At 43.7% G+C, this 21,915-nt stretch overlaps 1 protein-coding gene across 1 annotated transcript; it reads right to left on the reverse strand.

Moving 5' to 3' along the window:
• Positions 1–527: 527 nt before the first annotated feature.
• Positions 528–21,688, reverse strand: apln (apelin). Its single transcript, XM_084009196.1, has 3 exons — positions 21,305–21,688; positions 6,591–6,763; positions 528–3,170 (listed from the first exon to the last, which is right to left on the reverse strand). Exons 1-2 carry the CDS (start codon positions 21,369–21,371, stop codon positions 6,597–6,599), a joined length of 234 nt encoding a protein of 77 aa, XP_083865322.1. The 5' UTR covers positions 21,372–21,688; the 3' UTR covers positions 528–3,170; positions 6,591–6,596.
• Between the last annotated feature and the right edge of the window lie 227 nt (positions 21,689–21,915).

Consider the following 21,915-nt stretch of genomic DNA (forward strand, 5'->3'; position numbering starts at 1 on the left):
ATGGTTTTGCTCCCCGAGCATAATGTATTGGTTTACCATTTCAGTTTGAGCCTGGACGTGCTTGTCCTTCCACACCACAAGGCCCATTAACCTGATGTGCAGGGGGGGCTGTGGGCTATGATCTACAAGAAAAGAATGCCTGAAAGCTTTCACGTGTCCACGACATATTGTCCTGCAGACTACTTTTTTATTTTGTTACATCCACAAAAGATACAGCTTTACACTGTATTCAAAAAGTAAGCTTTGGACAACCAGCTAGACAAGAATCAGACAAAAAAATTGTCACAATACACTGGAAAACCATTCCATACCAAGAGACTCTTGTTTTCAGGGTGTATTCTTCCAGCAGCATAATGGAATTGCAAAAGTGCAGCCTTGCGAACCCATACAGAGAGGTCTTGGAGCAAAGCCACGTCTATTCGTTGGGACTAGTTGACACCGGAGGCTTTGGATCAGTGGGATATTTGGCGTTTCATTTTTCTTTTTTTTTTTTGGATTCAACTGATAACCAAGATTAAAAAGAGTGCTTTACATAAACATTGGTTTGCTCTGGTCTCTGAAAGGGCAGCGTGACTGGTGCAGATGGTGAGGATACATTCATGAAGAACAGTGCGGATACAGACGTTGCTCGGCTCCGTAATAATAACTTCTGAGATGGGGAAATATTGATTTGAACCCCTTGTCATGACCCAGTCTACTTTCGGCATCCAAACTCCGGCGGCTTTGAACTTCCATCCCCAGCTCATATCTTCCTACTATCTTCCCCAAATAATACATGAGACATCCTGAGCAAAGCTGTCTCACTCCCAAGGAGCATTAATGAAATCTACATCTCTGTCTGAAAGGGCATGAAAAAATAATGGTGGGACTGAAATTATTACTCTTCACAGTGCCCTAGGATTTAATACATTTTTAATCAAGGTGATCTTGGCTGGGTGGATTACCACTGTGATTTCAGATGCTCTCTTAATAAAAGCTTCTCATGCTGGGACTGAGAAGACTGCTTTTTATTATAATATTTGCATGAGACATGGCGAGAGGGAAAAGGTATTGGAAATCTAGGTTAACCTGCCAGTTGCTTATGTGGTCAAAACTTGACTTGAAATCAGAGTGTGTTGATTGAATCGCAGTGGATTGAAATCAGATTTTCACTTGAAATCTGAATGAAAAAACACCCAGATAGTTGCTTTGCACACCCAATACACAACAAACGATTGCAAGGTGGCTGCTCTACAGGTTACAGTCCTAATATGTTACATGGTTACACGCTGAATCAGCAGGGGTCTGAGGATTGGAAAAGGGGGGGAAGGGTGTGGTTTCAGTCTAAGCCAATTTAACAATGAGCTCAGACTAAGTGGCCCTAGCCAGCCTTGGGGAGATCCATCTGAGAAAGATTAACTCCAGGATTTAATGAGCATAATGATCAAAGCCACGACCACCTGTGCTGTGGTAGGGCAGACTAGAAAGGCAACTGTACCTAAGATAATGTAGGGAAAGGATCATGAATAGAAAAGGACTGAATCTGGATACATGGGTATATTGGTGAATACATAGGGAGAGTAAGGAAATATAAGAAAATATGCTCATAAAAATGTTGTGTTTTTTTAAATAAATGCACAAAATAGACTGCTCTAGTACAAGCCTCTATCACAGCACCCTGAGAAAAAGAAATAAAACTACTTAAACACAGAAATCAACATAAACAGTAATATATTCCAGTATGATGGAAAGGCATAGCATTTTGTGAGTGAAAGATTTCGGTCGAAGGGTCAAACTAGCCTTATGCTGAATATTAAAACAGCCACAGTACTAGTGGTAGGCTGATCACGGTGACATATCAACTTAGCAGATATTTGCTTTGAAAACGGTTTCTCCTTCTATTTTTTTTGGTCTAATTTAAGTTGATCCTCGCTAACATTGTCTGACGTGGGATTTCTGTTTGCAGAAATTTAAAAATGCATAATGTGTCAGTGTATCAAGACTTCAAACTAGAGGTAATGTGTTTTTCCCTAACCTTTCATTCCTTCGTTCCTGGCAGCATTGTGGAGAAGGTTATTATTTGGCACTTCATTAAAAGGCAAGGCAGCCTGTCGGTGGGGCAGACCGCCTCTGCCAGTTAACAGTCGTGTAGAGCAGCTGCGCAGGGCAGCAGTGTGGTGAGAAGGCTTGGGATTGGGGACAGGATTGGGATTTAGGGTCAAAGGACTCATCCAAGGTGGGACATGTTACAGTAACCTTGAGCGCGTCGCTAACCCCCCCCCACCCCCCCACCCCCTAAGGTGTTAATGAGTTCAGAAACACCAAAATAGCTTTGGATTAAAGAATCTCTCAAATGAACGAATTACTGTCACTTAAATAGATTGTTTTGTCAATATGTGTTCTCCTTTCAGTCCTACTTAACTTTGCATGTGTACGTATTGTCATTAGTACAAAGCACCGCGAATAATGATGATTAAGTGATGGAAATAATGCCATTCAAATGTCCCGCTCTTCCATTTTAAACACCTCAAATTGCTTTTTTTTGCAGCAGACATCCAGAGTATCATTAGTGAACTTAATATTGGCTATTGTCAACTATTAAAACTGATACCGCCCTTCCACTTGCTCTTTCCCGCAACTAAAGCCGTTAAGTAGCTACACAGCAATGAAACTAGCGGCTGCAGTAACCTTGGATCTGAGAGATGGGAACACCACACCGTGGAGAAATGACGGATGCTTTAAGACTGAGGTTGTTTTGACTGGGCTCTCCCTCTCCACCACATGTCATGCAAAGTGTGTGATACACTCAGGGAGATCGCTTGATGATTTGGGTTCTACTAAGCAAATGACAGGAAAATTGAAAAAACGTAAAAAAAAACATTTGGGAGAAGACAGAGATAGATAAGTAGTGAGGGAGTAAGAGAAAGAGAGAGACAGAGAAATAGAGTCTGATAGCTCGGGCTCCATATCCCCCACCCCCACCCCCCTTCCCTGCCCCCAATTTCCTCCTAGAGCTGAGGGTGAGCGGCTTGTCCAGATCTTTTTGTGGACAGAGTTGCTTGAAGAACCAGCAGGTGCTATGGACATCACTCTTCAGGCTGGGCAAGCGTCGGCCCTTTTGTAGCAAGGCCCCCCAAGGCAAAGGAAGAGCATAGAAATCAGAACCTGGGGGAGGGCGCTCAAAGCAGTGCCTGCAAAACAGGAAAAGAAAAAAGAAAAATTGCGATCAGCATGTGGTGTTTTCTTTGTTTTTGTTTCCTAAAAATCATTTCATGAGTCCTGCAGACATTTCAATTTCCTTTCCAATATGACGCACCTCAGGGAGTTTTCCCACCAGAGCTTTCACTGTGTTATACCCTATGTTATCTTCCAACTAGAAAACAGTGAATAAAAGGTTTACCCGGACATGTTTCAACCTGATTCTTTGATAGAAACGTGCAGCCGGGAGTAAGAAAAACAAATTGATATCTCGCCGTAGAAAACACAAGCACATTATTCCACACTCTGGGCACTGGGTCACTCCTTAACAATGAGGAAATCTTCCCTCGCCTTTTATCTTCTCCTTTTCTGCGATAAATCCACAAGATTTCAGTAAGGTTTGTTTCATGACAACAAGGTTCATTCATTGATAAGAGCCTTCTCTTGGTTCAAAATGGCATATTTCTGTGCTTGTGTAATGCCCCGAGAACTGATGTTCCATACATCTTATCTCCACTGAGTTGTTGTTGTCCTTTGTGCTTCTTGTGTCGGTGGTATGATCTCAGTGCAGCAGGCCCTTGAAGTCACTCTGCATCACAGAGCGAGTGTATGGGAAGAGTTGCAGACCCGTACACTGTTTTGATGAAAGAGTCATTCACCGAGCTTACTCACACTCAAGGTCTCAAGGGGGTTTTAAGAAATTGCCCGTGGCTTGAAAATCTGTAATATCCTGTCGTCTTTTAGACTGTCACTGGCATGGCTTAGATCTAAGAGTCGTAATGGCACGTTTGGCTCGGAGTCTGCTCAGATGCTCAAAGTGGATGACCCGGGTCGCCATCTTTCTTCTGGGATTCGCTCACATCTGGAATGTGTAATGCTGAAAAGTCAAACTTCACCTCAGGTGTCTCAGGGAATAAAAGACGAGCTGCTTTTGACGCTGAAAAGGAGAGACGTTGCTAAATAGCATCGAGTTGGCGGATGGACACTGTCAAGTCAATCACTGCTCTTAATCTGTACTTTAGCAGCGCAGTAATTAAGTTCAGGCCAATAATGATATATCGCATGGAGTCTGTCTGCCTAGGAGTCTCGCCAGCCCTCTGCTGGATGTCTCCATTGAAATCTAGCTTTGATCAAACAAAATGGATCTCCAGCTGCTTCAATAGGTGTTTTTCCCATCATTAGATCGGACTGAAGAAGAAAGCAGGACACATGAGGAATAACACAGCCTTTCAATGCCGACAGATGAAACAATGCTTTAAGACTTAATTCCTTCAGTCATCGTACTGATGCATTAAGAACAAACTGCGACTGAACATTGACAAAGTTTACCTCCATGGATCATTTACTTTTAAGGGCTAGCCTGGTTCCCACTGAGGTCAGGGTGGGGTAAATTGGCATGGTATGTGAAAAAAAAAACCTTGAACAATGTGAACTATGAACTTAACAAGAATGAGTAGGCAGAGTGGTCCGCTAACAAAAAAAAGGAAATCTTCAGCATGTTGTGGTTTAAGAGCTGTTTGCAGAGGAAGCATTGTGACTCACTGAGCCGTTCTCTTTTACTGAGGTTCACAGCTTCCTGAAGCTCCCTGCACTTTGTGGCCAGCATTCTGGCACTGGCCATTGAACGTTCTCACGGCTCAACTCCCAGAGAGGATTCTCACATTTTATTAGCAGACTGAGGAAAGTTGGAGGACCCAAGTTGTCCTTCAAGTGCAGCCTGCCCTGGTTCCGTCCTTGCTCATTGTTTTCACCATTGTGCTGAGCCTCTAGAGTCCCGTATTGAAAGCAGGAGTCAGTTCCAAAGACGTCTAACCTTTTAAAAATACAAAAAAAACAATAATGATCTAAAATTAGCTATAGATTGTAAAAACCTCTGTGGCAATTTTTAGAGAAAAGATCTTCCAAACTTTGATCCCTTTTACTTAAAACTGATTAACCATGCCTTGACACTCTCTGGCTGCAGCCTCCTCTCACTACGGCTTTGATTTATGGCACCCCAGTGCAGGTCAGCGTTGTATGGTCGGCACCTCCTGTGGGGATATTGTGTGTTCTCGAGTTTCCCTGTCTCTCACAGCGTCTGGAAGAGACATGTGAATGACTTCTTAGGGTGCACTCACACCAGGGCCAGTTGATCTATATTAGCCTTGGCACGATTGTCCCCCCTCCCCTGTCCCGCGCCGGCTTGTTGAACACTGAGCATAATGAGAGGGACGGCCTATCGATTAAAGCCTACGTCATCCGGCTCCACATTGCGTACTCATGCATGTGCTCTTGCTTTAACCGTACCGTGTTGAAATCCACCTCTTCCAATCGTACCGGGGCCGAGGAAGCGGGTACCGAGTACCCTTCTTCAGTAGAGAATGGAGCACTCACACTAGTCAAACAATCCAGACTTTAGGCCCAATCGTGCCGAGGCACAGAAGGGATGGCCTTGTGTGAGTGGGCCCTTAATGCAGGAACATAATTGTGCTGCTTTTGCCTTCCATTCAAAGACAAATCACACTAAGTATATGCTAACATTAGCAAGTGTAAAGCAGAGTTCTAATCTGTATATACTGTAAATTTGATCATTTTGTGTAATACGTGGTAGTATGCCTTAGTTTCTAAATGAAGCTTGATCTGTTTTTATAGAAATACAGTTTGTTTTGGTTCAGAAAAAAAAATCAAACTGTGAAAAGGTGAAAAGTAAAATATTGTCTCTGATTTTGGATGAAAGAGTTTTCACACAAAGACTTATTTTACTTGACAGCAAGTTAAACATTCCATCACGATAAAAGCGCCGCAGCTTGGAAACCCAACTCCACAAAATGTTATCTTTGGAGAAAGGGGTTTAATTAACTTAATCATTTGAAGAAAAAAGATTTATGCTGGCTGAATTGGCTCAAAGTTGAAGTTTCTAAGTACAACTGTCTCCCATATGAGGAAATAAATGAAATGGACTTAAAAACAACCTCTGTGTTACTATGAAGGCATGTAAGCTGGTAGGCTAAAGTCCAATAATCTGTTAAGACATGCTCTTATTTTCAGTGCCAACAATAACATCCTTGTGTTGGAGTTGAGTCTGGCCGCAGAGTTCCCAGTGTTGCTGTTAGAGTGAGTTTCCCATTCGTCATCGAAAACATCCGAACTCATTCTGCCGAAAAGTATTTTAAGACTCCACATCATTTTCCTCTTAGGAAATTCCTCTTTGAAATTGTGCTTCCTCACTCGTCAGCAGATGTGATTTAATATATATCGGGAAGTGCTTTTGCTCATATTATCTGGCTCTGCCTTGACAGAAAGCTGGCCCGATGCAGCGATGATAAGCACATACTATTTCATGAGAATCTCCCTTTACCTTGTGACACTGACCGTTTTATCACAGGTTTGATGTAAACAAAACGTGTCTTTTCACCTCACTGCTATAAACGTACCTTGCTCTAGAACGGCATGGGCCCCTTGTGGGAAAGACGTGGCCGTGGGCGTCTCCTCTTCCAGCCAGCTGGTCTGTGGGTCTGACCACCCCTCGCAGGGTTTTGTTGGACCATTTTTCTCACTGTGGCTGCCTCTTCCAGCTCTCTGCCATGCTCCGTGGAGGCCATGGGACCTGTAGGACACACATAGAGGAGAGACCAGTTAGATGTTTGCTCCAGTACACCCGGAGTATCACATTTTGATTATCAGCTAGATCCATCAGTGCAGGCGGAAAATGTGTAGCAAAGTATGGCAGTGGTAATGGATGAGGAAACAAGAGACAAATATAGATAAGTGTGTGTGAGAGTGTGTGTGGGCCTCTGCAAGCCCACCCAGCATTGTGGTTCATCAGGTCAGCACGGTGGAACCGAATCACAGCAGATAGACGAGAAACCCAAACCCGTGTGTCTCATGTCTCCGTCACTCTCCTTCAGGATTACAAACACCGCACAGCACCGGACCATGTGGAGATGCATCCTGTCGCAGTGTTTGATCCAAGATTAGAGATTAGTTTAATAACGCCGTGTCTGTGTCAGAATGTGTGTGAATGTCTTAGGTGTGTGTGAGTACATGTGTGCTTGAGAGTGCTCCCAGATGTTCTCAGTCATCTCTCAATAAGTGTGGCCTGATCCCCTTAAGCCCCTCTTTTCCAAATGGTTTGGTCCACCTTAAGTGTCTCGTCGACCTTTCAACCTATCATAAAGTGAAAGACCTCCTCTTTGCGATCCAGATATTTTTAAAGAATGTTTTGCTGCAATATCTTTTCTTGTAATAGGATATTTTACGTGAGTGCACTTTCACACTACAGCCAGTTATTTAGTCCAATAAAACGTGAGTAAAAGCAGAGCACGGTGCTTTATTTGGGTATGTTAAAGTGCTTAAATATCTCAGTGGTTTAAAATTGAAATTTTGATTTTATATCCCATGAACCCTTCTGCATTTCTATGACTCCTTCAGAGCCAAACTATCCCCTTTTTGGCCAAAGAAACACATCGCCATTGGGTATTTCCTATCAAAAAATATGATTGTAATCAGTCACATGGGTTCAGGACATTCCTGTCTCCTTTCCTCAGAGACACTGGCACCGCTTCTAAAATTCCCAAGTGAATGACCTTCCTCTGGTTCACGAGGGCTTGGGTGAGGACACAGCTTAAGATAAGTCTGCCTGTCGACTGCAGAGGTTTGGAAAAGCGTTGAGTATACTGAGGACAGCAGGGGAGAAGCATACAAAAGCCACAATGATACTAGGCTCCATCAGTTAGTGTCTGTGTTGTGACAGAGTGGCGATACTTGAGTCTGTTATATGAACAAGGCTCAGTGTTAAAAACTGTCTGTAAAACCTGTCTGCTGTGTGAAAAAAGAACTCAGACTTCTCTTATAGTGAAGATCAACTTCTTTGAATACAGCTTTCTTCAAAACACCATTATGAGGAAGGCAAAGGCTCTCCGCAGCCTTATTGACCTTCAGCTGTGGCATATTGATGACATTTATAAAAGAACAGCTCTCCATAGAAATAGAGGAAAAATAGAAGTGTTTCTAGCCTTCAGGTTTAAATGGCGGTGAAGTGCACATCTGAGCGAGACAGCTTGTTGAATGTTGTCGAAGTATATCCCTGAAGTGCCAGACATCTCAAGTTCCTCCACACTAATCTTTCTCCACAAGCACATTACACACTATATTTGCCGGTGAACAGTGGGCTAATTCATCTGCAGGAGGCAAAGTCTCTGTTGCATATTTCCGCATCCAAAGCCCATCTTTGCCCCTAGGAGCACTAATCTGTGCATTATCCTTTTGTTATTGTTCCAGATACTCTGTGAATGAGGGCCGTTGACACATTCTGAAGGCATTCAGCTCATTTCTTTCAAATCCAGGGGGTTGAATGTGAATACACTCTGTGTATTGAGTTTAACGTGGGGGCCCTGCTTCTGCTCAACCCTGAAACACTGTCAGCATCCTGACACATAGAAACACAAGGCTGCAGTCGATATGCTTGAAATAAACTGGTTCGAATGCAGTTTCGTACGACTGCATCTTAATGCAGAAGTTGTTTTAGCCGTTTCAATTGGTCACAGCTTTGGGTGTAAAAATTAACTTATCCCCCTTGGAAAGGTCTAAAGGTACGTTCACACCAAGCAAATTTTCTCCTTGCTTTCGCAAGTTTGACCATGAGATCAGTTGTGTTTATTCATGTCACCTGTCACACTAGATACAGGGGGAGGGGGATATATGTACAGCAATCATGGCTGAAATAACCATTGCTGCTTTGTACATACTGTGGAAGTCCCAGATACACCGCGTAATCAAATGGTGTCCTGTCTGAATTATAACATCACCCAGGGGTGCTCAGTGGATTTCATTGAGCTGGATTCACTGTGAATAGCAAGCCACACATCGGCTGGTTTACTACAGCCGTATGAACCCAAATCAAACAATTTGTTGTGTTTTAATTGCAAGAAAACTATCTACATAATTACGACAATTTGTTAAAACTCATGCTTTGTTAGGTCTGTCTCCAAGACGATAAGCAAATCACTTCTAAAATGCCTGTTTTCTGAATGAGTTCAGAGCAATTGAAGCTAACCCTGTGGCTGCTCCATCAACACTCAAAATAACATCATATAGGCACAAATACAGCAGCGACCTTGTTGTTTGTCATATAAACGATAGCCTATGGTCTATACAACTAGATTGATTCTCTTTACGAATGTAACAGTCTATCGTCTCGGGGAGACGCCAGCTAGACATGGTCCCGCCTCGCCGCTGCAAAGAGGGGAGGCAGGAGCAGTCATGCATGTAATCGGTGGTCACTAGGGCACAGCTAGCTTGGCGTTAAACTATGAAGTTACAAAAACAAATGGGATTAAGATGTGTCAGGCGTTTTGTATGCAGGAGGTTAAATTACACTCAAGAGCAGTTCACAAGAGATCGACTACCTTCTTTGGCTCGTTGGCGAAGTATTAGCAAGTGTTATCAAATTAGCATCGCTAGCTTAGATCTTTATGTGATGCAGTGAGCCATATTGATATATGATTGACTTAATTGGTATTCAGTTAAACTAAATCTGATTGAATCAGAGATGAATCGGATCACATCACATGTCAGACTGAATTGAGTCGTTAACTGCATTGTTTTTGTATGATATCGCAGACCATGTATCAAGATGAACATTAAATCATCTTGAGAGTGATTGAAGCACAACTCTAGTCACAGCTGCAGGTGGAAAGTAAAGTCTTGACATTGTTCTAACAGAGAAAACTCTGTGAAGACGATCATGGTGTTGTACTCTGTTGTGCACATGAGAATGTGCCTGAAGTAGTTAGTGAAAAATGAACAAAGAGCTTGAGAGAGAAGTTAAAATCCTGCCTACATTCTCACCTCCACACACCCAACCGACTGCCGCATGAGGTGAGCGCTGTTGTCAAATTGTCGGTGGTTACATAACCTGTCAGATTCAAACCCTGAAAAGGCTGTGGGGGTTTCAGACACTGACCATTCAGCAAGCGCTTCGGTTAAAGCTTCTCGACACCTTAAATGTCTCAGAGTGATACCTGCAGTAACTACACTGCTACACAACAACGCCCAACTGCAGGGGATTTTTGAGCCACGGCTCATTTTAGAGGTGCTGCAAACGCATGCATGGAAAAGCATTCAGTCACTATGTGCACACACACACACACGCACACACTGCACTGCACTGCACGACGATAAAGTAATTGCACCTCTGCTCACACAACTCATCTGCTGTTCCTCTCACAGGGTTGCTCAGCCTGTCATAACCCAGGTCCATAATGAGACAATTTAGATGTCTCCAGCCATAGCAAGCTGTCAGCCGCTGATCGGCACCGTGGTTTGAAGGGAGTACATCATGTGATTCTCCTGACAAATCTCAACCCATCCAATCTGGCTACAGGATAGAAAAGTGTAATGAAAGCTGCTAAAAATAAGTCGGCCTCCGTGATAACGCTGGCGGTATAGATTAACTTGCAGCCTGTAGGGAAAGAATCTCGATGTGACAGATATGACACATAGCAACAGCTAGCTTTGTTCCTCTACCCATCTGTAGAGGAATTCAGAAATTGAATGTGGCAGCATCTGTTGCATCTGGATAAGACCTTTTGATTGTTTCCATGGCAGGTCGATCATTGGTTAATGCATATTGTAGCTCCATAAACAAGGATATCTTATTGCTCTGATATTGGATCCAGGCTCTATACTATCCCATTTGATCTTTTCCCATGAGAGGTTCCCGTGTTTATGTTCCGCTGGTAAAACAGTAAAATGGCAGGATAACATATGTCTTACAATAATAAGCATCTTATCTCTGTTTCTGATGACCTCGGAGCCCTGCTTTTGCCCTCTTTCCAACAAATCTCAACACTTCTTCCCCCTATCGGTAAGTCCCTAATTTAAGTTTAATAAAGGGGGAATTCCAGGAATGCCTGTTTATTGCTACTGCTGCTGCCGCCTCCTTTAAAAGTGAAGGTAGAAGAGGAGAGACAGAAGTGGTCGTCATGCAGAGAAGAGAATAGTTGACAGTGTCACAAACTGGCCAGTCTCCATCTAATGATGAATAGCTGGTTGGCTGCTCCCTGATTTCCCGACCTAGTTTCACCACCACCTCCTAAGGTGATCCCTGTTATGTTGTGTTTTTCAAATGGCCGGCTTTCTGTCTTATTATGGCCCAGTGGAAAGTGGAATACTGACAGCTTAATCCCTGTTGATGCTGCAAAGAGTCCGTCAGTGGAGTCTGGAGAGATATACATCTTCTAGCACTTGTCCATCTAGTCAGAGAAGAGAAACTGCTGTCCTCTGGATTAATGCCAAGTTCATCAACTGCCCTCATGGCTGGCAAGAGCAAACAGTATATCACATCGCTGGGTGTCATGCAGGAACACAGACAGCACGGCAAATGAGCCAGAGCTGCTTATTAATAGTCGTAAAGCTGATTTGTGTGCATCCACTGCCAAAACCACCACGTAACAAATGTCTACACTTGTGAATGCAGCCACAGCACAATGTTTTTTTTTTCTGCTATAAGAAGAGATTAAACTATGCCAGCCTGTGAGTCTGACAGCAGAGCACTGTGATCATAGTTTAGAAACTGTAAAATGTAATGACAAATGTAAACACGCACAGACAAGCATGGCCACCAAAATTTAATCCTTGCTGTGTTTAATCTTTTCTGTTTTACTGCAAATTGATTTTGCTGTCCTCTTGCATCTTATTTGTTTGTCCCGCTCATCACTCACAGTCACACTGATTATGAATCAATTTGCGTGCAATCTCATTGATCCGTTTTCTCGGTTAATTGAGTGTCTCAAAAAGATTTTTGTCCCTCCTCTGTTTCATTCCTGTCCCTGCATCACTTGTCTGACACCTTTACACCATACATATTTCTCACTGGATTGACATGAGTTTATTGATTTACACACATTCATGTTCCCCAGAGGATGAATTTACTGACTTGATGTGATTCCCTGTCGTTTCCTCTAGCTCCATTGGTTGACTTTTGTCGTCAGTTTACTAATGGATGGATTACCAAGATATTAAATGCTCCTTGCTAAGCTAATGATTTCAATATCATCCTCGTCATGTAGGGATGCTAAGTAGGTTTTTCTCGCCGATAGCTGACCCTTATTAACTGATCATTATGTGTTAACTGACAAGATTAGTGCCTGAGGTTGACGTGCCAGACAAGCCACCTAGCTGCAATGATAAGTGACTTACAAACAGGTTTGAGCCATAATTTATCACCAGCTGCAGTGGAGGGACAAAACAGGCATTTGATGCCCCAGTTCACCTGTCTGGGTGACTCGCATATGCATTGTCATTGAGACATGCAGCTACTTTCCCAGTAAGTCTCCACTTCATCAATTAGTTCAGCTGCAAAGTTGTCAGTTTAGTGTATTGTAAGCCCGGTGAAACATTAGCGAATATCTGGTCACGAGAGAGAGATAGTGTGTGTGTGTGTGTGTGTGTGTGTGTGTGTGTGTGTGTGTGTGTGTGTGTGTGTGTGTGTGTGTGTGTGTGTGTGTGTGTGTGTGTGTGTGTGTGTGTGTGTGTGATGATGAGTTTGAAGTTGGTAGTGACGTTATAGATATGTATCAGTGCAGTGTGTGTACAGTTTATAAGTCGGTGACTTAATGCTACAAGTCCTCAAGACCCAAACCAAGTTCCTGTGTCTTGCCTGCCAGCCACCTGCTTAAGTGAAGGGGTGGACCTTGTTAGCTTGTTAGCATTTATCTCAAAGAATAGCTGCAGACTCTTCTATCTGAACTCCCTATAAGCACGACGACTGGACTAAATCTGAGACCCAGTTAAGGCTTGCCCTCTTTTCATGGTTGTAATTTTCCGTTGATATTAAAGCTTTCCTTAACAAAATTCAAATATAATGGTGGATTTGCATTGTGTTGCAAAAGCAAACCAAGGACTTGGACAGTAGACAAAAACAAAAGATAAAGACCACAGAATTATTTGTGTCTATATGGGAGTTAGTTGTTGCTCATTATGTGTGTGTAATCCTTATGGGTAACAGAGCAATATTTGTGTTAGTGGAAGAGAGGAAGAATAAATGCCCTGGTGTGTGTAGCTATGGTTATTTCCATGACGTTGGGGGAGCAGGCTTGCTGTCTCCATCATGGGCATCCCTCCTTCATTCACTAAAAGTAGCTTTAGCTAATGAATCCCTCTATAGCGTGCCATTACCACAGACATACTAACCCACACAGCCAGACAGAGACATGCCATGGGCAAAGATGCTTCTCACTGCATAAGCACATTAGGGGATCAGGATTATTTAGCCATGGATGAGATGTGTTAATTGTGCTATATACAAGCCAAACATTCCTTTAACGTGCTTCAGCATCGCACTGAGGATTTGCTCACGGCTTGATAGCCTCCCCACATATTCATCCTGCACATATGGAATGCTGCCCAACGAAGGAGGCAGTCCCTTGTTGTTCAGCTCTCACAATCCAACATTAAGTGTCGGAAATGCTGCTTATCGCATGCCTACCAGTAAGTCTGGTCCTTGGCAGAAACTGGTACCAATTGCTTGCCGACTTCCAGACCATGTTACCATGGCAGCCACCATGAAAGGCGCTCAGTTTGGAGCAAAAAGAATGACATTGTCAGCTGAAATCGACCAGGTTCTCAATTTACAGATTTCCCTGCACACAGTCTGAATCCCTGACTGTGACTGCGATGTTTTTTAGCCCCCACTGTGGGCCACCGCACTTGGCCTGTGAGTGTTCCTCTCAGGGGGGAGGAGGGGGGGTGCTTTGGTCATGAGCACTTTCTTTTATTTCTGTCGGGGACTGTTTGATATTCAGCATTGTTGTATTGTGATAATGCTAGGCTTGTGGCCGAGTTGAAGGCTGGCTTTGTCTATACAAAACTCCAAACTCCAGTGAGGAAACCAAAGTGCATGAAAAGTTTCTCCCATTACTGCTGCTTTTAAAATTAACCCCTTGTCCGTCCTGCTCTGAAAACAACCCCCCACTCTCATTGAGCACATAACAAATTAAAAACAAACTGTGCAGCCCTGCAGTTTCTGGGCTTTCTGCAGATGTCCCTTTGAGTCAGTTATATATGCTCCTGAATGAGAAAGTGTATGAAATGATGAGGTGTGAGACTGCATACTCTGCTATGATCAGAGCGCTGTGAGTTCAAAGGGCTGACAGCAGCATTGAGCCAGCTAATAAAGCCACTGACTCCCCTCACCACTTGACTGCTTGTTGTTGGTTTATTCACAATCCCACTTTAGCTGATGGGGTGAATTTGTGGATACCAGGTTACTGCAGGTCGGAGCAGACAGAACACGAGCAGTCAGAAAAGAAAAAAAAAACTCAGGGGAGATTTCGTTTTATAACTTTCCTTTCCTTGAGGAGTCTCAAAACCGAGGGCAGGAGCAGGAGAGATGCTGGGGTTGCTGTTTCCGTTCACAGCAGCGGGCTACGTCTTTGCGCATGGCAAGTACAGTAGGTAGGTAAGGCTACCAACCGTTGCCCTAATCTCAAGAGATTGCATGTCAAGGGCAAAGGGATCCTCCGACCATCCGTTTCCATGGGCACGCTAATCAGATGTGAAACACAGCCCCTCCCTCTCCTCTGTCATTACCCCCTCCCACCCACCCCCCATGCTGTGAACCTGCGTGCCTTCTCCCATTTTTAATGTGGGAGAAGAGAGAGACAGAACGAGGGAGAGAAACGTCACTGCGCAGGGTTCACTGCAGCTTTTGAAGCCTGAGGGGGAACACAGTTTCTCCCTAGAGCATATGCAATACTATTAAAGGAAAAAATAGCAGCAACATTGCACCAGACTGTGTTACCTCTCCACCACACTAAAAAACAATGGCTCCAACACTTACAGCTTAACTGGATTTTTTAAATTACCATATCAACATGATACCTCTGAAAGTAGCGCTGTAGTTGAATTATAACCCTCCCTAGTCAAGCTCATTTAAATGCTATGTAGAAAATAAATGTATTGGATTTGGCTAAGGGGCAATTTTCATTATATATAGGAAAGTGTATTTAGTTTTAAATTGCCAGTAATTCTTGCTGATTGTATGGTAGTTGTTTTGCTTGAAGCACATTTAGGTTGTCTAATGAACCGTGTCTGCTGAAACAGAATTTTATATGATGTTGTAAAGGAAAGAAGCACCTTTTGTAAAAGATCATACAATAAAATGTAGTAAGCAATTCTCTCACAGATATTTAGTGAGGATTCACAAGGATTTTTACTGACAGACAGGTCCAGCTGCTCTGTGCTGCTGGCGAGCCAAAGTTGAGTCTTTAATGGTTCTCTGTGCTGACAAGGTTTTCATCAGCTGTTAGGATGAACTGTTTGGCTGATGTGGATGCATGTTTCTGAGTTCTACATATTAAGTTGCTCCTGTTATACAAAAATCTGTTCATGTTCAAGGGGCCCAGAGAGAAGTTGACCTCCCTTGAACAGCGTATGAGGCGGGGGGGACACAGCCAGGGGGCCCCGTCTGTCTGTGGGGAGACCCACACTATTAGTCGGCGGCAGATCATTTGATTGACCAACGTTTAAGCGTGGACCTGTATGTGTGAAATAGTCTCCCAGGGAAAGTAACATTTGTGATCAAAGACGGAGCGATTGTGATGAATAATGCATGATTTCATAAATGAATGATTTCTGTGTTGTCACAGAAGGGCCCCGGTTCTGTGGAAGATGGAAGGGATCTTACGTTTTCAAGCATTTGAATTAAAGGCGAGGACATGAGCTACATGACAGTTTGAAGCCACATGGGATGCACTACAACATCCTATAATTCTCTGAGAATAAAGTGATATGCACATCCTGTTGCCCCGAGGCTTGGAGTTTGGGTTGGAGAGTCACTAAATTAACCCAAAATCCACTAAGTCCCTCTACACCACCCATAGCCCGAATCCACACAGCCATCTTCACAGCAATGAAATCACATGTGAGACTTACAGAACTGTTTAACAACAGCCAGCTGTGCCCGATTTTGGAAATACATTATATGAAATCTCTCTGATCCATGATAGCGCCTATAGAGGTTTGACGTTAATGGTGACAATACCCTAAACCAGATTTATTTGATTCCCCAAAGTAATCCACCTCTCCTACGTTATGTTTTAGCTGCTGTACGTTTGAGTTTAACCCACAAATGACATCTCTAAGGCAATACACAAAAGTCATATTTTTCCATTCTGGATTCCTACAAATTGAGCATGAAAGTCATTAAAGCACCTGCATTCCTAAAGACCGCAATATTTATTCTGTGGCCTGGCAGCCCGTTAATAAAAATGTCCACTCAGATCTTGATCAGGAATCTGATCTGCCGTGACTACCGCAATAAATGTAACACTTAATGTTCAAAAAGAGAGTCATAAATCACTTTAATGTTGGTCACTGGTGGAAAACAGAGCAGTTTTTGAAAATATCTGGCTCTAATTAAGTTGTAAGGAGCGCCCCGGGTCTGAGGATAAGGTCTGGTGATCACATGAGGTCTGGTTAACACGGGACCCCCTTCCACACACCCACCATTCCAAACCTCCAGGTTATGCCCCCAAAACTCAAAGGGGGGTCTGGACTGCAGCACACGGATACATAAGGAATCAGAATAGAGTCAGAATTTAATTTACAAGTAATCCAGCTAAACAGACCAAGAACAGGAGGATTGCCCGATATCCCAGGGCTAGTTAAATGCCACATCAGCCTGGTGAATCTAGTTGCACAGTATATTTCTACACTTGGCCGACCGGTCAAGTGAAAACAACATATTAACATTGAACCCTGCAAGTGGCGTTATTCCACTTATACAGAAAGACGGACTAGATCACCAGCTGTGAGTTTTTGATGTAGCCGTGACTTCCTCCTCCATAGAAAGCTTACACAACCTCTTGGCTCCCAGATAGCCTCTCTTCCTGTCCGCCCTTTTATTTTTCTGTCCCTTGGCCCTTCTTTTGCTCCCCTTTTTTGCTTTTTTTTCTCCCTTCACTGCATTTGCTCTCAAGGGAAGATCTAAGTGAGTAGATTTATTCATTCAAAGGGTTCTGAATTACATTACAGCAGCCCAGCAGTCACACATGCCAAAGTCTTCAACAGCTGAGCTCTCCGGGGAGAGTTAGCCCAAAGGTTAGCCTTATATCCCTACCAAATGAGTTATGATGTTTCACTAAATCTCTTCCTCAACTCCCACCCACTCCAGAGAAATGGTGAGTGCCATTCACCAAGCTCTGGTTGAGTGATATTATACAGATGGGAAGTGGTTAATCATAGAGAGCCTTTATAAAAAATATAAAAATTCAAAGCCATACTGAGTTGCATTTTATAGGGCTGGGCACTATGGATCAACTCTTCTATCGCTGTATATATCATTTTATATCATAATAATGAAATATTTTAGTTTAAAAAATTGTTAATATTTAAAATAACACCACAATCCAACGTTTTTTGGCTAATTAACTACTGCTAACCATGTCGTTGCACCATTTAACAAGCCAACATTTTCTAATTTTGCATTGTTACACATTTGTCGTGGTTTGTAACAAGTGGAAGCAGGTACAAAGTTAAATCAGCTTAATTGATTGTGTTAGTGTTAATATCGCATATTATGTAAATGTACTGCGGTTTGTTGACTTTTCCGTAGTTCTTTTCACCACAGGAGACATATTGTGGCTGTCAGTAATGTGGCTGCCTGATATAATTCCCACTTGGCTAAACAATATGAGTTGAAATGGCATAATATATCCAGAAAAGGCTACCACAGTTGAAATAATATAGCAGATTTGATACATTTATATCATCTCATATTATCAAGAGTCAAACCCCAACACCCGAGCAACATGGATATTAATGTGTGGATCACAACAAGTTCTAACGCTGCTACTGAAGAGGCCAAACAAGAGACAACAAGAGGATAACAAATCCCTCTTTACTCACATCCCAAATACAACTCATGGAGCATTAAGTCTCAGTGTGCGTGCTGTCTGCAGCAGATAAACTGATGCTGCAGGCTGCCGACTCTATTTCCTCATAATGCTGGAGGAAGAGGAAATCCAGGTTCCTCATGAAACCGATTTCATCTGACCCTCTCTCTCTCTCTCTCTCTGTGTGTGTGTGTGTGTGTGTGTGTGTTTATGTCCCAAACCCAGCTGGTGCGCACAAGCTCCTGTTCCTCCAAAAAAAAAAGGAAAGAAAAGGAAAAGGCTCTGTGATTCTCCATAATCCCGTAATAACCTTCCACCACTCCCCCTCTGACACAAATGTTTGCCCACTGTTATTATGTTATGCCGGGACATCTGGAAAAGTTTTGCTGCGTTTGTTCTCTCCACGACGCCTATAATCACATCCACAAGCACAAACACCTTCTTTACATCGGAAAAACCTGGGATTATGATTTAAAGCTTCCTGGTTACAGTTGGTTTATATCTATGTTGTTAAGAAAATACAAAATAGCATGGCGGGGTTTTCTGCCTGTAGTTGCTTCGATGAGTGGCTGCGTCTGCTCTCGCCCCTGCTCTTTTTTTCTGTACTTTGACCGGTAACACTTGGTTGAGCATGTGAGCGAGGCAGGCTACAGTGTTGTATGCATGCGTGCCACAGAGCAACCAGCCCCAACAATGCATCAAAGTTTAATATGGAATAATAGCACTGCTGGCAGCTCTCATAAAATTGCCCCCCTTCCCCAGCAGACGATTTCTCTGGCAGATAATGGCTCTGATCTGGACCTCACACTCTAGCTCACCTGTTCAACCCAGGCCTCACAATTACATCCTCTGCGTGTTTGTGTGTGTGTACTGTACGTGCATGTCCGAGCCTGCTGCTATTGTTTTTATCCTTTGCATCCCTAGGTGAAGAGATTTGCAGGTTTTTTTTTTTTTCAATGCGGTGAAAAAAAAATTAAGCTTTGATATATTTTAAGAGGTTATGACAGACACGGGAATGTTTTGCGACTGTTTATATTCCGGTCTTCAGAGTTACACGGGGAGGAAGAGTGATCGGCCTCAGGATGAATTATGGATACCACATGTCTAAAGCTGGAGCCCACTCTTGAGCCAGAGTGCTTTTCAAGGATGGGTAATTGAAGTGCGCTGCTAAAGGATGCTAATATTACATAGAGAAGGCCCCAGCAGCTCCTTTAGTGTACTGAATGAATATTGTAAGTAGCATTAGGAGTTGACTTGCCTGTTGCACCAGGACTTCTTGCTAATATGCAAATACATCCATAAATACAATCATAAACACTTCCCCACCCTATAGCAGTCGGATTCTATTCCATATTCACCGCTCCCTGCACACACACACATGCTGTCTCTCTCTCACTCTCTGTGCATCCCTTCCTTTTTTCTCAGACACACATGTCCACACACAGATGCCTGGGAGAGAGAGAGAGAGAGAGAGAGAAAACCCACTGAACTGGAAAAGCGTTTGTCTCAAGATGAAAGGCTTCACACCCACTGCCTACATGCAGAGCTTCTTCCGACACCTTCCCGCGACAGCGCATACTGTAGCAGAGCCGTGTGCTACGCAGACACACTTCAGCTAGCATCCCTCCCCACACCCATCAACGCCGCAACACACTTGCATCCCCTCCTCTCTTCCAGTCCCTTTCTCTCTCTTCCCTCGATGTCAATGGAGCTCCGATACTACAGTAGCAGCCGGGGGAACACAGAGGCACATAAGCGGGCATGACTTGAGCAACGTTGAGAAGGATAAGCTCCCATGAAAGCCCCGAGGCACAGCAGCCTTGTTTTTCCCAGTCGCTGGTGTAGCACGGTGGGCTCTCAGGCGTGGAACATGCTTAGCCACATGCAGGGTGTGAAAAACGACACTGACCATGATACTAGATAATTGCTTCCCATTTACTCATGTGCTGAGAGCCTCAGACAAAAATAGCATGTCGCTGTAACGAATGTGCTGGGAAGCATGGGAACTGTGAGTGCTGTGGCCATGGATCAATACACAGAGTGGACAGCACCTAGCAAGCACAAAGTCTACACAAGCTGTCTATACAGCACCTAGCAACATATAGCCAATACAGCATTGTACAGTATGTATTCCTAGGGCTGTATCATCCAAGATGTAGTGTCTATAGCATCTCATAATCCTAGTCAATGCTACATCTTTCCTTTATCTTATACAGCCTCTTCCTCGTGCATTTAATACAAACACAGTGTGTCTGTGTGTCTTCCTAAGCCACTGTAGTTGGTGGGTAGGTGATACTCCCATGAATGGTCAAGACATTTACACAGGCCTAACTGTTGTTTTTTCGCACCACAATGTTACCTGCATCACATCTGCAGACTCCCCATTGGTCTTCAAAGTAAACCCGCCGGCCACATTTCTCTGAACTCATTTACTCCAATCAGAGATGAATATAGCCCTGCGCATGTATACTTGCCCCAAGTCATTGTTTTTGTTCCAAATATTAGACATTTTAGATCCACACTGGGATTGCTATCTAGTCCAACAATGGCTCCAGAGACGCAGCATCACTTTATGGAAATTTACTGTGACAAAGCGTCAAGACTGAGCCCCTTAGGAGACGATCCATGCATCTGGGATCTGTGTTCTCCTCATCGATGCGTACAACAATTACAGTCCTCATTATCATCACCACAGGAGGCACGCGCATATATAGGTACCGTGTTGCTCTGCTGCACAATCACAGTCATGTAATAATCATATAACACTTGGGTCAGATGGAATTCATGAAGCCATAAATTATTCCAATTCACTCCACCTTACAGAACATGTGCCATGCATATCTTACATTTCATAACAGCCACAACAGTCACCCGTACGTCCAGGATTATCTATCACTCATAGCTCCGCACATGAACGTCCGTCAACAAAAACCTCTTAATATTTCATCTCCCAAGTCTCAGAAGCTCAGATCAAGGTGAGGCAGGGAGGAAAATTCTCAATCGAAGCCAGAAACCACATTCAAGTATAAAATAAAAGCCATGGCAGTACAATAGCAGATAGTATAACCACTGCAGTGCAGTACTGTATACAGCCAGGTGCTGATTTCCCTGCCTTTTAGAGCCCACACAAGGCTAATCATGCTGGGTAACTGATCAACTACAGATGCCTGCACAAGCACAAGGCAAACAGAGAGAGAAATAGAAAGCAGAGGGAGACGACCGGCGACGAGGCTGGCCGCTCCTGTACTCACCAGCACTGGCAGAACACAGCAGAGACACCAAGAGCACAATCACCAGCGTCAGGATCTTCACATTCATTTCTGCACTCCCCTCTGGCTCTCCGCTAGTCACTCGCTGATATACTGTAGTGGTGTGTGTGTGTGTTTGTGTATGTGTGTGTGTATGTGTGTGTGTGTGTGTGTGGATGGGAGGGAGAGAGAGAGAGGGGGAGAGAGAGCAGCTGAGCGAGCAGGAGAGAGAGAGAGAGAGACTGTTTGCTCCCCTGTGTGTGTGTGTGTGTGTGTGTGAGAAGTGAGTGTGTCAATTTGTGGGAATATGTGTGTGTGTGTGTGTGTGTGGCTCCCTGACTCTGCCTTTGGATGTGTCTAAATGCGTATTTGTATATCAGTGTGACAGCGCCACTCCAAGACTGAAGGCACGTCTTTATCTGAGCTCTCCCACGGAGGTGTGTGTGTGTGTGTGTGTGTGTTTCTTCTTTTCTTCTGTCAGAAAAAAAAAAAAGCGGCCAAGTTCAGTGGAGCTGTGAATGTGCTGGAAGTCAGCTCGCAGGTCTGTCTGTCGGCGTGTGCGTCCCCCTGTGTGTGCGTATGAGTCTAGTTGGTCATGTGGCTTATGTATCATT

This window comes from Eutrigla gurnardus, assembly GCF_963514095.1.
Source record: "Eutrigla gurnardus genome assembly, chromosome: 5".
NCBI lineage: Eukaryota > Metazoa > Chordata > Actinopteri > Perciformes > Triglidae > Eutrigla > Eutrigla gurnardus.